General features: G+C 35.8%; 3 protein-coding genes across 3 annotated transcripts in view; all 3 read right to left on the minus strand.

Annotated features, from left to right (window-relative positions):
- Positions 1-953: 953 nt before the first annotated feature.
- Positions 954-6,545, minus strand: LOC308669060 (tubulin alpha-3 chain). The gene is made up of 5 exons (XM_081329522.1): positions 5,629-6,545; positions 4,606-4,828; positions 3,294-3,442; positions 2,266-2,946; positions 954-1,433 (listed from the first exon to the last, which is right to left on the minus strand). The coding sequence occupies exons 1-5, from the start codon at positions 5,629-5,631 to the stop codon at positions 1,137-1,139; spliced, it is 1,353 nt and encodes a 450-aa protein (XP_081185648.1). The 5' UTR covers positions 5,632-6,545; the 3' UTR covers positions 954-1,136.
- A 3,176-nt stretch (positions 6,546-9,721) lies between these two features.
- Positions 9,722-11,569, minus strand: GPR35 (G protein-coupled receptor 35). The gene is made up of 2 exons (XM_081329525.1): positions 11,330-11,569; positions 9,722-10,790 (listed from the first exon to the last, which is right to left on the minus strand). The coding sequence occupies exon 2, from the start codon at positions 10,758-10,760 to the stop codon at positions 9,831-9,833; it is 930 nt and encodes a 309-aa protein (XP_081185651.1). The 5' UTR covers positions 10,761-10,790; positions 11,330-11,569; the 3' UTR covers positions 9,722-9,830.
- The window catches only part of ST6GAL1 (ST6 beta-galactoside alpha-2,6-sialyltransferase 1), a 31,769-nt gene continuing 29,842 nt past the window's right edge, over positions 11,374-13,300 (minus strand). The window contains exon 7 of the mRNA XM_081329524.1: positions 11,374-11,479. Coding sequence (XP_081185650.1) covers positions 11,463-11,479 — 17 coding nt within the window. The 3' untranslated portion in view covers positions 11,374-11,462. The remainder of the gene's footprint in view (positions 11,480-13,300) is intronic.

A 13,300-nucleotide genomic window follows, 5' to 3' on the forward strand; every position in this document is an offset into this window, starting at 1 on the left:
GCTCACTTGGGTGGTGGTAGGGAAGGCTGACACTTTCAATTCCAAACCATCACCCCAAATGAAAACCAGTTGTGAGATCTGTACAGCTGAACCTGGCCTTATAAGAAATAATGCAATCAAGATTGTTTTTGCATATCTGTGAGGAAATAGGACAGAAATAGTACAATTCCTTGATTTGAAAATACAGGGCAATGAACTGAATAGAGCTTCTCAATAAATATATGTAGGTCTAGTTATATTTATTTATTTATTTTAATTCCATTTATATCCCGCCCTTCTCCGAAGACTCAGGGCGGCTTACAAACTTAGCAGTAGCCTTCATTCTATGTATATGCCTGCTTATTAAGTTAAGATAGTTAATGCATGCACATAAATTAATTTTACCATGGAACTGATGAAGCATCACTTCAGGCTGTCATGTTATTCTATTTTCAGGCCTTTACTATTGATAGAAAAGTTTGAAATCTGATATAGCTGAGAGTTTATTACAAATTTTGTTACTGCTGGACTTAAACTTTTAAGATTTAATGAGCTAGCAGAATATAAGTACCAAAATATTTCTTTCAATGTAAATCAAGTTAGTGTCTTAGATCAATATGGTTAAAGTTGATTAATTATAAACAACTTTAATTTTCACACACTAAAGACCAGTAAAGCTGCAATACTGTATTATTTTATAAATTGCCTATTCTGAAAATGCATTGGATAAAGTGAAGATGAAACCAGGTTAGACCAAATCCATTGATAAGTTTGCAACAAGATTTTCTTACATTAACATAAAATTCCACCTACAAAATGACATTCCAATATCGTTTTCATTATATACATACATGCATGCTAAGATGCAGTAACACTTTAATGACTATTTCAGAATACTTACTTCGTAAGTTCTCAAAAGGTCCTGTAAGAATGAAAGGGAGAAATAAAGAACGGATGGATGTTTCTGAGAGGCGTAGTTTTACAAAAAACATTTATTTTATGCTTTGCTCAAAGTTTATAGAAACGTTTTCAAGGAATGATTTTAAAGCTATTTTAAATAATAGCTATTAAACTTGTTTGAACACTTAAAAGCTTATTGTAACCGAACAAATGAACATGAAGTACAAAATACTGAAATGTATATCATCTGACATAGCTTAATATTCTTCTCCTTCTTCAGCTTCAGCTTCCACAGAATCAACACCAACTTCTTCATAATCTTTTTCAAGTGCAGCCAGATCCTCTCGGGCTTCAGAAAATTCTCCTTCTTCCATTCCTTCCCCTACATACCAATGCACAAAGGCTCTCTTAGCATACATCAAATCAAATTTATGATCAAGGCGAGCCCAAGCTTCTGCAATTGCAGTAGTGTTACTCAGCATACATACAGCACGTTGCACCTTGGCCAAATCTCCTCCTGGTACCACAGTGGGTGGCTGATAATTAATGCCCACCTAAAGGAAGGCAAAAGCATTCATTAAATTTCTCTCAATAGTGCAAGGAATTTTCAAATCTCAACTTACTTCTTCTCTCCCTCCCAAGCATTTTGTGGATAAAAGCATAAAGGGAAACAAAAAATTGGACATGAAACTATCTTCGAATCAGAAAGGGAGCTGGAGCCACAAAGAGAATGTATTCACATATACCTCATAAATAAACTACAACCCCTAATCTATGCAAATAGCCTCACTTTTATCATGACAGAGATACATTAATGAATGGAATTAAAAATCTTAATTCCCTTAAATATACTTAAACTCTAATAAGCACAATAGCTTTTAGAATAGATTATTTATCCTAAGTATAATTGTACCACAGTTTAATAACCGAAAATGCAATTTGGTGTGCAACATTTATTTATTGAATTTATTTGCCATCCATCTTGTATTTACTTCACTGAAAACCAGCTGGGTGACTTTGGGTTAGTCCTACTCTCACAGCCTAATCCACCGCAAAGGGTTGTTGTACAGCAAATACAGGGAAGACTATTTGGTGTGTTTGCTCTCTCCAGTTATTTATAAAAATCATAAAATAATTTAAAACACCTACTCAAGTTTCATATACTTGAGTATACTTCATATACTCTATATTTAGCACCACAAACATTAGTTAACCAATAAATAAATGCTGATCAACATTTCTAGAACTGGAAACTAAATGCAATCTTATTTATGTATTATTATATTCCTATCTTGCTTTTATTATTTTTTATATTAAGTTCCACCCAAATCATTGGAGTTCACCAAGATACCACCTCATGTTTGTTTATATTAGACAATATATTACCTTGAACCCAGTTGGACACCAATCCACAAACTGAATAGTACGTTTTGTCTTGATTGTTGCAATAGCTGCGTTGACATCTTTTGGCACAACATCACCTCTGTACAGCATGCAACACGCCATATATTTACCATGGCGCGGATCACATTTTACCATCTGATTAGCTGGCTCAAAACAAGCATTAGTAATTTCAGCCACTGACAACTGCTCATGGTACGCCTTTTCAGCTGAAATGACAGGAGCATACGTTGCCAAGGGGAAATGGATTCGTGGGTAAGGAACAAGATTTGTTTGAAATTCTGTCAAATCTACATTCAGAGCACCATCAAAACGTAGTGAAGCTGTGATAGAAGATACAATTTGACCAATGAGACGATTAAGGTTGGTGTAAGTTGGACGTTCAATGTCAAGATTGCGTCGACATATATCATAAATAGCTTCATTATCCACCATGAATGCACAGTCAGAATGTTCCAATGTGGTATGTGTAGTAAGGATAGAATTGTAAGGCTCCACCACAGCAGTAGATACTTGTGGAGCTGGGTATATTGCAAATTCCAGTTTGGATTTTTTCCCATAGTCAACTGACAGTCTTTCCATTAGCAAAGATGCAAATCCAGAGCCAGTACCTCCACCAAAACTATGGAAAATAAGGAAACCCTGTAGCCCAGTACACAGGTCAGCCTACAAAAAGACAACCCCCCCAAAACCCAACAAAAAGTGAGCCATTGAACAGAATAATTTCAACAATATAAATTTAACATGTAGATTTTACCACTGTATTCATTTAAAAATATTTGCATTATCAATACCCTTCAGAGTCAATTAAAAATTAATTAAATTAAAATTTAATATAGTACTTAAAATTCTAAATAGGCATTCTTTACTTAAACAGACCAAGTATTTTTTAAACATAGTAGTTTTGAAAATAAGACACTAGAATTTCTATGCTCTTGACTTTAAAACGGTAAATTTTCTCATTTCATTTTTATTTGCACATATTTTCTAATTTACATCTTATAATGACTCACCAATTTTCGAATGCGATCCAGCACTAGATCAACAATCTCTTTTCCTATAGTATAATGGCCTCTAGCATAATTGTTAGCAGCATCTTCTTTTCCAGTAATGAGTTGCTCAGGATGAAATAACTGTCTGTAAGTCCCTGTGCGCACCTCATCTTTGAAGATTAAAAAAAATTGAAACTTTGATTAATTCAAATTCAAAATCCAGTGATTTATTATTATTCCAAATGTATATAACAGAATAACCAAGTTAGAAGTGATTCAACTGTTCTTATTCCTTGTTAAGCATATATACGATTATATTTTTACATTATTTATTTATTATTGGGACTTATATGCCGCCCTATCTCCCGAAGGACTCAGGGCGGCTAACAACAATAACATACAATAAATACAGAAGTTAAGATAAAATTAAAATAAATTAAAAATTAGAGTTAAAAAATTAAAAACATAATTAAAATCCCTGTCAGTCCAGGTCAACCAGGTGGAAAAGGAGTGTTTTGAGGCCGCGGCGAAAGGACTGGAGATCTTGGGCCATCCGAAGCTCATGGGGGAGCTGGTTCCACAGGGCTGGCGCTCCCAGAGAAGGCCCTCCTCCAAAACCGCTACATACTTGAGAACACTTTAGATACTTATGAGATCATTACTGGCTAATATTTCTGAACAAAATATAGTTTCTTTTTGCAGGAATTAAAATTAATCATACACAGACAGACAGACTCTCAGCATGAAAAAATGTGCTAGTTCAAGATAATGCCTGTTGCAATTTTGGATGGCTACATCAATGTTTTTTTCTTGGTAAGAAAAAAACTTATAAAAAAATGAACAGTGAACTATCTTGTTATTTTCAATACATATTCATATGAAAGCTACATTCCAAACCATCCTATTGTACTTCCACTAGCAAAATGGAACTTTCTCCTCATGCACCCTCAAAATGTGATTTAGTGTTGAGAATAAATTTTGAATCATAACTTAAGCGAAGAGAAGGTAAATGAAATCACTCCCTGCTAAGCTTGTAAGCCGCCCTGAGTCTTCGGAGAAGGGCGGGATATAAATGTAATAAAAATAAAAAAAATAAATTTTTTGTTTACAGAATATACAATTGGATTTCATTTCATAAAGTCAATGTGTGAAAGTCAAACTTCACTTAGTGAGGGATGATTGTACAATTGCTTTCATCAAATTTCAGGTTTATTTAGGAAAAACCCTTTTTCTTATTTCTAAATAATGAAAATATTTTATAAATGTAAATTGTTTCTGATCATCCACATGTTGATCCCACATTTGAAACGTATTTCCAAGCCCTTATACATACCAACAACAGTTGGCTCAAGGTCCACAAAAACAGCTCTGGGTACATGCTTGCCAGCACCGGTTTCACTAAAAAATGTATTAAAGGAATCATCTCCACCTCCTATGGTTTTGTCACTGGGCATCTGGCCATCTGGCTGAATTCCATGCTCAAGGCAATATAATTCCCAGCAAGCATTACCAATCTGAACTCCAGCTTGTCCAACGTGGATAGAGATACATTCGCGCTATTCAAAAATGTAATTTTTTTAAAACAGGCATGATTAATGCTTATTTCAGAAAATATTAATAATGAAACACCACAAAAATGACTATTGGCTTAGCTCTATATTTTGATAATGTACCCATTTGATTTCTAAAGTATATTGTAAAATATGCACTATTTTAATGATCAATTGTTCTTAGAACACCCAAGCTAAAGAAAATGGGTCTTTGAAAACGGTTTAATAATGCTAAGGAGTATGTTTTCTCTAGAGCCCCACTAAACACATTATACTTTTGTACCTACTATGTGATTATATAAAATCTCTCCTCTCAACTTGAATTATGCAGTACCTCATACTTCAGTCCCGTAATACGTTTGCGCCATTACTTCACACTAGTCTTTACTTTATTATAAAGCTCTTTCATCGGCCTCTTGTAATGCCAAATAAGTGGGACTCTGAATCTATACAACAGATCTCTTTCGCTTCTTGTTGGTTCACTGTTCTCAGCACTAAGACTATAGTCTCTTCCCCCCCTCCGCTCCACACCATGGCAAATCCGAAACTGAGGGCCTTTCAGCCCTCGTGCTTTGCCAAATGCAAGAGAATACAGCGCCAAGCAACCCAAGTCCTCGACCATATCGCGCCTTTCGGAGGTAAGAAGCCTCGACTGAGGCGAAGCTCCCGCGGTAAAGTTCTCATGAGGCAACATTCCTCCACGAGCATATCATTCTGCTACCCGACGCTCGCGATTCCCTCATAGCATTACTATGCCAAGAGGCTTAAAAGACCCCGATCCCAGCCACCCAAGTTCCACTTCGCACCATGGTGCCTCACGAAGATGACGAAGTTCACTACTTTCCCTCGGGGGTTCGCCGTTCAACTCCCGCCTGAGGGTGGCCTCAGCTGTCGACCGTTAGAGCAACGGTTCCTGAACGCCAACCCCTAACTGCAGTCTGCTATCTCCATTGGTGGAGGCTGTTTAACTCCCGGAAGCTGATTGGTTAAACAAGTTCTTTTTTAAAAAAAAAATCTGGGATGATCCTCAAGTGATGAAGAATCAGAAATCGGTGGAATTTTGAGCGGGAAATGGCTTCTTCGCTGAGGGGTAAACTGGGCGTCTGTTAGGATCCAAATATAGATTCTCCTGCCGCAAGCCTAAATTAAAAAAAAGAAAAGTGGAACCTCTTGCTGTGTGATTCTTGATACTTTCTGAGATATTATTTCATTCTATATTTTTCACACTTTCCTGAGTCTCAGAGAGAATATTGTAGATAGATAACTATCTATATTCAAGAATGATAGACAGACAATGGTATCATAAAAGAGAAACAGAAGTATTGCTGCATATTTTTTTTCCTGAATAGCATTCCATAAAATACCACAATATATCTGTTATCCTCTAAAGTTATTGTTAATATATGTATTTTTGTATGTAACGATATGCATTATATATTCCAGTCAGAATCAGGTCTTAGTATTTAAAGAATTTTAATTTTAAATGCCATTGCTTTTCAAACTTGGAAGATTGAACCAGTAACAGCTATAATGAAAATAGTTAACTCCACTTGTTTTCTGTTGTAAGACGCTGTTGGGAAACTTCATTTTCTCATTCTTAGCCAATCAATATTTCACAATTATCTTATAAATTACTTTTTATTTAGACTGCTTAGAAGAGTGGCCCAACTGACAAAATGGGCTGGATTCATTTATCATATTTTTAGAACCCATAAATTAGGCAATGCTGTTAAGAGGGAATTGTACACTATAAAGTGAAAAATGAATGATTTTAATTGAAAATTAAATATTGCTAGATTGTAAACTATTAAGAAAAAACTTCATTGTTTTAGAAACTGAGTAATGATTTAAGCAAAATCCTCATTCCTTTACTAGGCTTTTGTTCTGGGAAGATATGAATAACATTGCTCTTACCTGTCATTTTAACATTGAAGATAAGAAAAATGAAATATTTTAAACAATAATGCAAAAAAATAAAATAATTTGGTAATAATATGTGTAATTTTAAAGAAAAATATACTTTTAAATATACATATTCAATTTTTTTGCCCAGAAAAATATTTTATGGAGTAACATAATCCCCTAGGAATCAGTTTGTTCATATAATTAAAAAAGGTTGATCACTTAACTGAATATTGCTGGAGTGGATGGACTCAGTGGTATCTTCTAACTCTCTTTCTATGAAATGTGAATAAAAACATTCATTCATTGAAATGCTTTTTGAGGCTTATTATTTTGATGAATTATTTTAGAAGCTCCACAATACCTTCCTTTTGTACATATTGTTGCGAATTTTTGATTTTTATTGGTATATCCTTATGCTTAATCTGAAGACAAAGACTGCTTTAAATGTTGCATTAGGTACTGAGTCTACTGAGCAGTAGGTAATATTACAAATGTGTTCTTTCCTATACCTTTAAGTGTGAATCTGATTGTTACAAAAAAAAGAATTAAAGAGAAGAATGAATTACAATGAAATGAGGAATCTTTGGTGCTCTCTGAACTTGGTTGTTTTCTTGCAGATGTTTCATTACTCAAACTAGATAACACTACATTATCAGTGCTAGTATGGAAAGCTGCCAGGACATAAAGAAGAGCAAGGATGGAAGCACCACCATCCTGCTCCTGCCAAAAGTCATCTATGAATGTGACCAATCCTGTTTCTGTCCAATATGCAGGCCTGAAAACTCACTGAAAATGGTCCAGATAATATGTTTCCACCAGAATCCTTTTTAGTTGTAACTCCACTGCATTCTGAACTACCTACCCTTTTTAGAACAGTGTGTGTGTGGGGTATCCAGTGATGGCTTCTTGAGGAGGTGGTCACCAAAGTCTCTGGGAATCTGAGAATCTGGGAATACCTCCTCCAACAAAGATGAATTCACTATCGCTTGGATTCACCCACATAACACTTCCCAGGCAGCCTTAACCAGCCAGGAGGAACATTGATCTAACACGTAGGTGGTGGTGTTTACATTCTGGAGGATCCTGTTCACTTCTTCAGGTCTGACAGAATCAAGCTGTTCCCAGATTACTGGATAACTGCACTCCCCAGGCATCTCTTCAGGACTTTCACATTTGGTATCAAATGGATGATTTTTTGTTCCAGATACATGGAAAATTTCTCTGCATGGTCCTGCAGATGAGACCCCAAACTCCCCTTTCTGAGGAGTTGTAAAAGGGTGCTGGGTGGCATTCGGTGAATGTAATAAGAGTGGAGAAGTATTGGCACTTTGCTGTTTTTCGCCTATGAGGTAGGTTTTGATAGCAGCTCTAGCTCTTGTTTGGTCAAGTTCATTCTTCATTTTCTTCCAATAGCATTCTAAGTGTTTCCTTTTCAGTTTCCTCAAGTCCTCTGGGAACTATGGGGAAGTAATGGAGTGATGGACCAAGAAAGGCACAGCTCCAGCCATCTCACTATTTTAGGCAACTACCAGGGCCTCCACAGAATCATTAGTTGCCAAGGGTGGACCAGTCAAATGGGTCCAGCTGCCCTATGGAGGGGGTGAGCATAAGGGAACCTCTAAGTCACCAGGGTGTGATCTGACTATGACAGAGGAGCCAAGAAAAGCTCCTCTCTCAGATCACATTGTCAGACAAGAAAACCACATCCAGAATGTGGCCACTGTCCCACGTTGGTCCAAAAATGATCTGGGAGAGGTCAATGGCCATGACGGTGGTCTTGAACTCCAATGTCCCTTTTGAGATCCACTCCAGGGACCACAAGTTGAAGTCTCCCAGAAGCCTGGGAACTCCACAGCCAGCCCTGAGATTGTCTCCAGCAGCTCAGGCAGGGAAATTGCTATGCAACAGGGAGGCTGGTACAGAAGCAACAATCTCAACTGCTCCCATGAATCTAACTTCAGGAAGAGAGTCTCACAACTGGGAACTTGTGAAACAACAGCCCTGAGAGCTACCAGAGATTCCTGGATGACAACCGCAAGCCATCCTCCCCTGCCCTGGGGTCTTAGCTGGGGCAAAACCTAAACCCGACTGAGTATATTTCTGAGAGGACAGCCCCCCCCCAATCTGCCCAGCCAGGTTTTGGTAAAACATGTCATGTCATCCTGCTGCTTATGACATCACAAATAAGAGGAGTCTTGTTATTGACTTACCTTGCATTAAGCAGGAGTAGTTGAAAATATTTGTCATGTGGAAGTATTTGAAATTAAAATACATGCTTAAAAAATCCAAATTCTAGCTAATGAAAAGTGATGTATACTATTGCCATATGAATAAAAATTGACATTTTAAATGTTATCTTTATTGTCTAGAACAATTTTTGATATTCCACTAAAAGGAAGCCAAATACACAGAAATTTTGCGTGCCTACTGTTCCTTTAAAGCTCAGGCACGCAGGTTTGGCATGGAGTTGACAGAATTTGATCCCTGAATTTAACAGACAGATTAACTTTGCAAAGTGGCTTTTTCACTCCTTCCAACAGCATGAATCACAAGTTCCTCAGGCAAAGCAAAAAGTGTTTGTTGAGGGTCAAGCAGGGTACAAAAACACTTGCTATATACATTTGGGGTATGTGATACATCAGAAAGCAACAAATTGTATTTGCCTAGTGTGGGAAAACAGATATCACAAGAAGAAGAGAGGAAACATTAGATGGTGTAATATTGGATCTAGACTGAAGAAGTTAATATAAACCACTGAATTACTAATGGACCCAGACAATACGTTGTTTATTAAGTATTTGATTGTAAAACTAGAAAATTAATAACATATTTATATATAAAAAAGAAAGCAACAAATCAAATAATAAGAGATATAAAGTAGATGAGATAATGAAACAGCAACATTTCCAGGAAGGAAATGAAATTTGTAATGTATATTGCCATATACATGGGAATATATTGTCTTCATATGAATGCCTTAATGGAGAAGGCAGAGCTGTACTTAATCAAGAGCACGAAGAAAATTCTAATAAAAACTTTTAGGAGGAAGATGATTCCAGACAGGTCTGAAAGTATCAGAATTATTTATGGAGGTGTGCCTTTCCTAAATAATTTTAGTATCTTGATTCTCAGGCGCCTGATTCTGCGTCTTTAGTACTAGAGAAGCCTCCTGAAATTCCTGGCTTACAAAGTAATAACAAAATGCATCCAAACAGCAGTTGGTGCTAGCAAGTATAATAGCAACATTTAGAAACAGTTTTTGTTTAAGATTAGCATCACTAGCATTAATCGAATATATGTATATTACGAAATATGCAACATGAAGTGGTAAAAAGCAGATGATGAATGTGGTCAAATTTGCCAGAATTATGTTGATTGCTTTCTGAATGAGTTTTTTTTCATGAAGATGGATCTTTTTCTTCCTTGTGAGTTTTTTAATTATTTGAACAGAACAGAAACTCAAGATAATTAAAGGTATAAGAAATCCCCATATTATTGCAGCAAAAAAAGGCACTGATGATATTCCGTACCTTGTTTGAAAGCAGATTGCTTTTTTTTCTTCTTTATCCACATATGTGGATACAAGTATAATACTTATAATTATGATCCAGAAAAGTCCACAGACAAGAGCTGACTTTACAGGAGACCTGATATTCTTTGCTTGGAGAGGATACCTTATGGCGATGTATCTATCAAGTGCAATAATGGTAATAAGAAAGATGCTCATGTATCGGTTGATAAAATATGCAAACTCCAAAACCACGCACAATTTGTTTATGTATGTAGGTATAGGTATTTCATATATATATAAAATGTTAGAAACTAGCTTGAAAGGCAAAGTGAAGAGAAATAAACAGTCTGTTATGGCTAAATTGGTCATATATACTCTGGTTTCAGTCCATTTGATCAGTTTGCAACAGAATACCCTTAAAGCAAACACATTGAGGATAACTCCAATAAAGAACACTGGTACATAAATGATTGCTTGAGCAAGAAGAATGTTTTTTTCACTAGTATGATTGCTGAAGTTCATTTTTGGGGAATCCTTACGGTACAGTATGTGCTGTAAAATAAATGTTAAAAATGATTATTTTTGTAACATTTCTATTTATTTATTACATAAGTAATAAATATATAATAATTCATATTAAGCATTAGGTTTTATATTTATGTACAACTTTGGATTTTGTAAAGTACAGTTATATTAATCCTTACAATAATCTTATAAGAGAAAGTTAGTACAGAAAGTTATTTATGTAGTACTGAATTGTTGCCTACTGTATAGTCTGCAAGTAATTATTTTTGCAAGCCACAGTACAAGGCTGCATAAATGTAATATTTTCTTGTTATTGCTAAAACAAGTAGAATCATATAACTGAACATTTTTCAATCTAATTAGTGATCAGCTAAAAGTGCGGTGCTTCTGGATAGACGGTTTCTATCACTGCAGCTTTTCCATTTTTTAAAATAAAAAATATGGAGAGAGTACTAAAAACTTAGAGGGAATAATATATTTGTCAGACTGTACTATAAGATTTTATGACCGAAGCATGACAATTATAACAGCAAAAGACTTATTTGGAAATATCTAGACATATTTACCCAAAAGAACTTATGCTTCAGAATTTTAAGGATTTCACTGATATTCTTCTGTTTGCTTCTAGTTTTTTCCCCTCTAGGATGATGAGTCCTTTTGCTCAGCTTGCTTTTTGTCCATCTCTCTTTCTTCTGTTAATCAGCTCTGTGGTATTCCTGTGTTAAAACAGTTTCATATACTAACACTGAGGTCAAGAATGGCCTTATCAGCATTCAAAATCAAGGCAGGCTTGCAGAAATTTTAAAAAGTTGATCTTGATAATTTTTGGAGTTTCCCCAAAATGACTTTAGTGAAGACTTAGCCTAATGAATTTTTGTAATATGCTGACTGAAATGAAAATCCACTTAAAACTTTTGCTTGCACATTCCACAGCTAGCATTTTAGTTTAAAATATCCTCTTTTACTGAGTACCTCTACAATTCTGAAGTGTTTCTTCTGAGGGGAGGAACTTAAGGGTGCTGGAAATGCCACTGTCCTTTTATGAAGAAAGATAGTTATTTAGTATAGAACAAAACAGTGACTAATACATCTGTTGCTCAATATTAAGGAAATAATATCGTGTCTTGTGGTTTATCACAGAGTAAAACAGCATCCTTCAGTGGCCCAAACTAGGCAGGAAGAGAGTATTGCATTTTACTATAGTTTAAAATCTAGCGGCTTCAGCCAGGCTCCAATCACCTTACCATAAAGAACAAAAACTAGATTAACATATATAAGGCTTTTTATGGAATGTTATATATTTTAATTTATCCATTTTCAAGCCTTGTGAACTGTCTTGGAACCATTTTAAAACATTTTTAAGGAGAACAAGAATTATTTGAAGACTGAATTGCCAACCTGAATCTTTTTCTAGGTTTCTAGAGTGCAGTACTTGTACAGATAAACTTATCTTAAACTTTCGCTTCTTTCTACAATTCTCTTTTTCTTTCTTTAATTTTCTCAATGTTTGTTTCTATTTGTATTTTATCTTATAATGAACTTGAATAAAAAGTGGGGGAAAAGAAAACTGAAGCTTTGTGTGTGTATAGTAATAATATTCCTTCAAAAAACAAAGGGGGGAAAGTAACCTTTGAGGAAAATACTTAAACAGAAAACATATCTGTGTGGTGATTAAAACCTGTACATACGAATTATTAGCACAGTGTATACGGTCCGATAATTACTTGGTAATTTTTGTAAAAGAAATGGAAAGCTAGCCCAATTTGATTTATAATAAATGGCAAAATATCCACTGCTTCTTTAATTTTGCAAAATGTAAATACTGATCTACTGATCAATTTATTTAAATAAGTTTTAGGGGTTGCATGTGGATTACTGATTTAACTGTCTCAGTAGAGCAGCTTTCAGGTTGCTGAATGCTTAAGTACAGTACAGGTGCTATTAAGGGAAGTTACTGTGCTTTGTTGGTGGTGGTGTGTGTGTCTCTGTGTGTGCCTGTTGTAGTTGAATGGATTGCATGGTCTGGAAGTGTGGGGGTGGGGTGAAAGTAGGGGGAGAAGTGGGCAAATTGGAACCAATACAATCTTGATCATGACAGACAGAGGAATAATGGCACAAGTCTGTAGGCGGGCCAATCACAAGGATGGAAGGACCCATGGCTGAGATCATTCCCACTTTCACCCCTCATTATTTTCTTCTGATGCCAGGCCCTTGCATCCCCAACTCTAGCTGCTGTTATTGAATGCCAGAACAATGTTTAATAGAACTGCCCTCATCCATAGTTCTATTTTGGATTGGGCAGCTGACCTGGCATGTTTAATGAAGCCAGAGAGATACTGAAGGGAAATTGGACAGCAATATGTTGCACTCCAAAAAAAAGCAGAACCATTTTTATGATTTTATGATGCATTTGCCATATGTTTCAAGTGGATCCAGGATGTAAGAAAACCAGGAAACCACAATGAGCGTGAAGTGAAGTCTGCTGAAGATCCCAGTAACGACATGGTAATCACAGAAGAATGAAAGGAAAAAGTGAC

Source organism: Vipera berus (genome assembly GCF_964194415.1).
Source record: "Vipera berus genome assembly, chromosome: 5".
NCBI lineage: Eukaryota > Metazoa > Chordata > Lepidosauria > Squamata > Viperidae > Vipera > Vipera berus.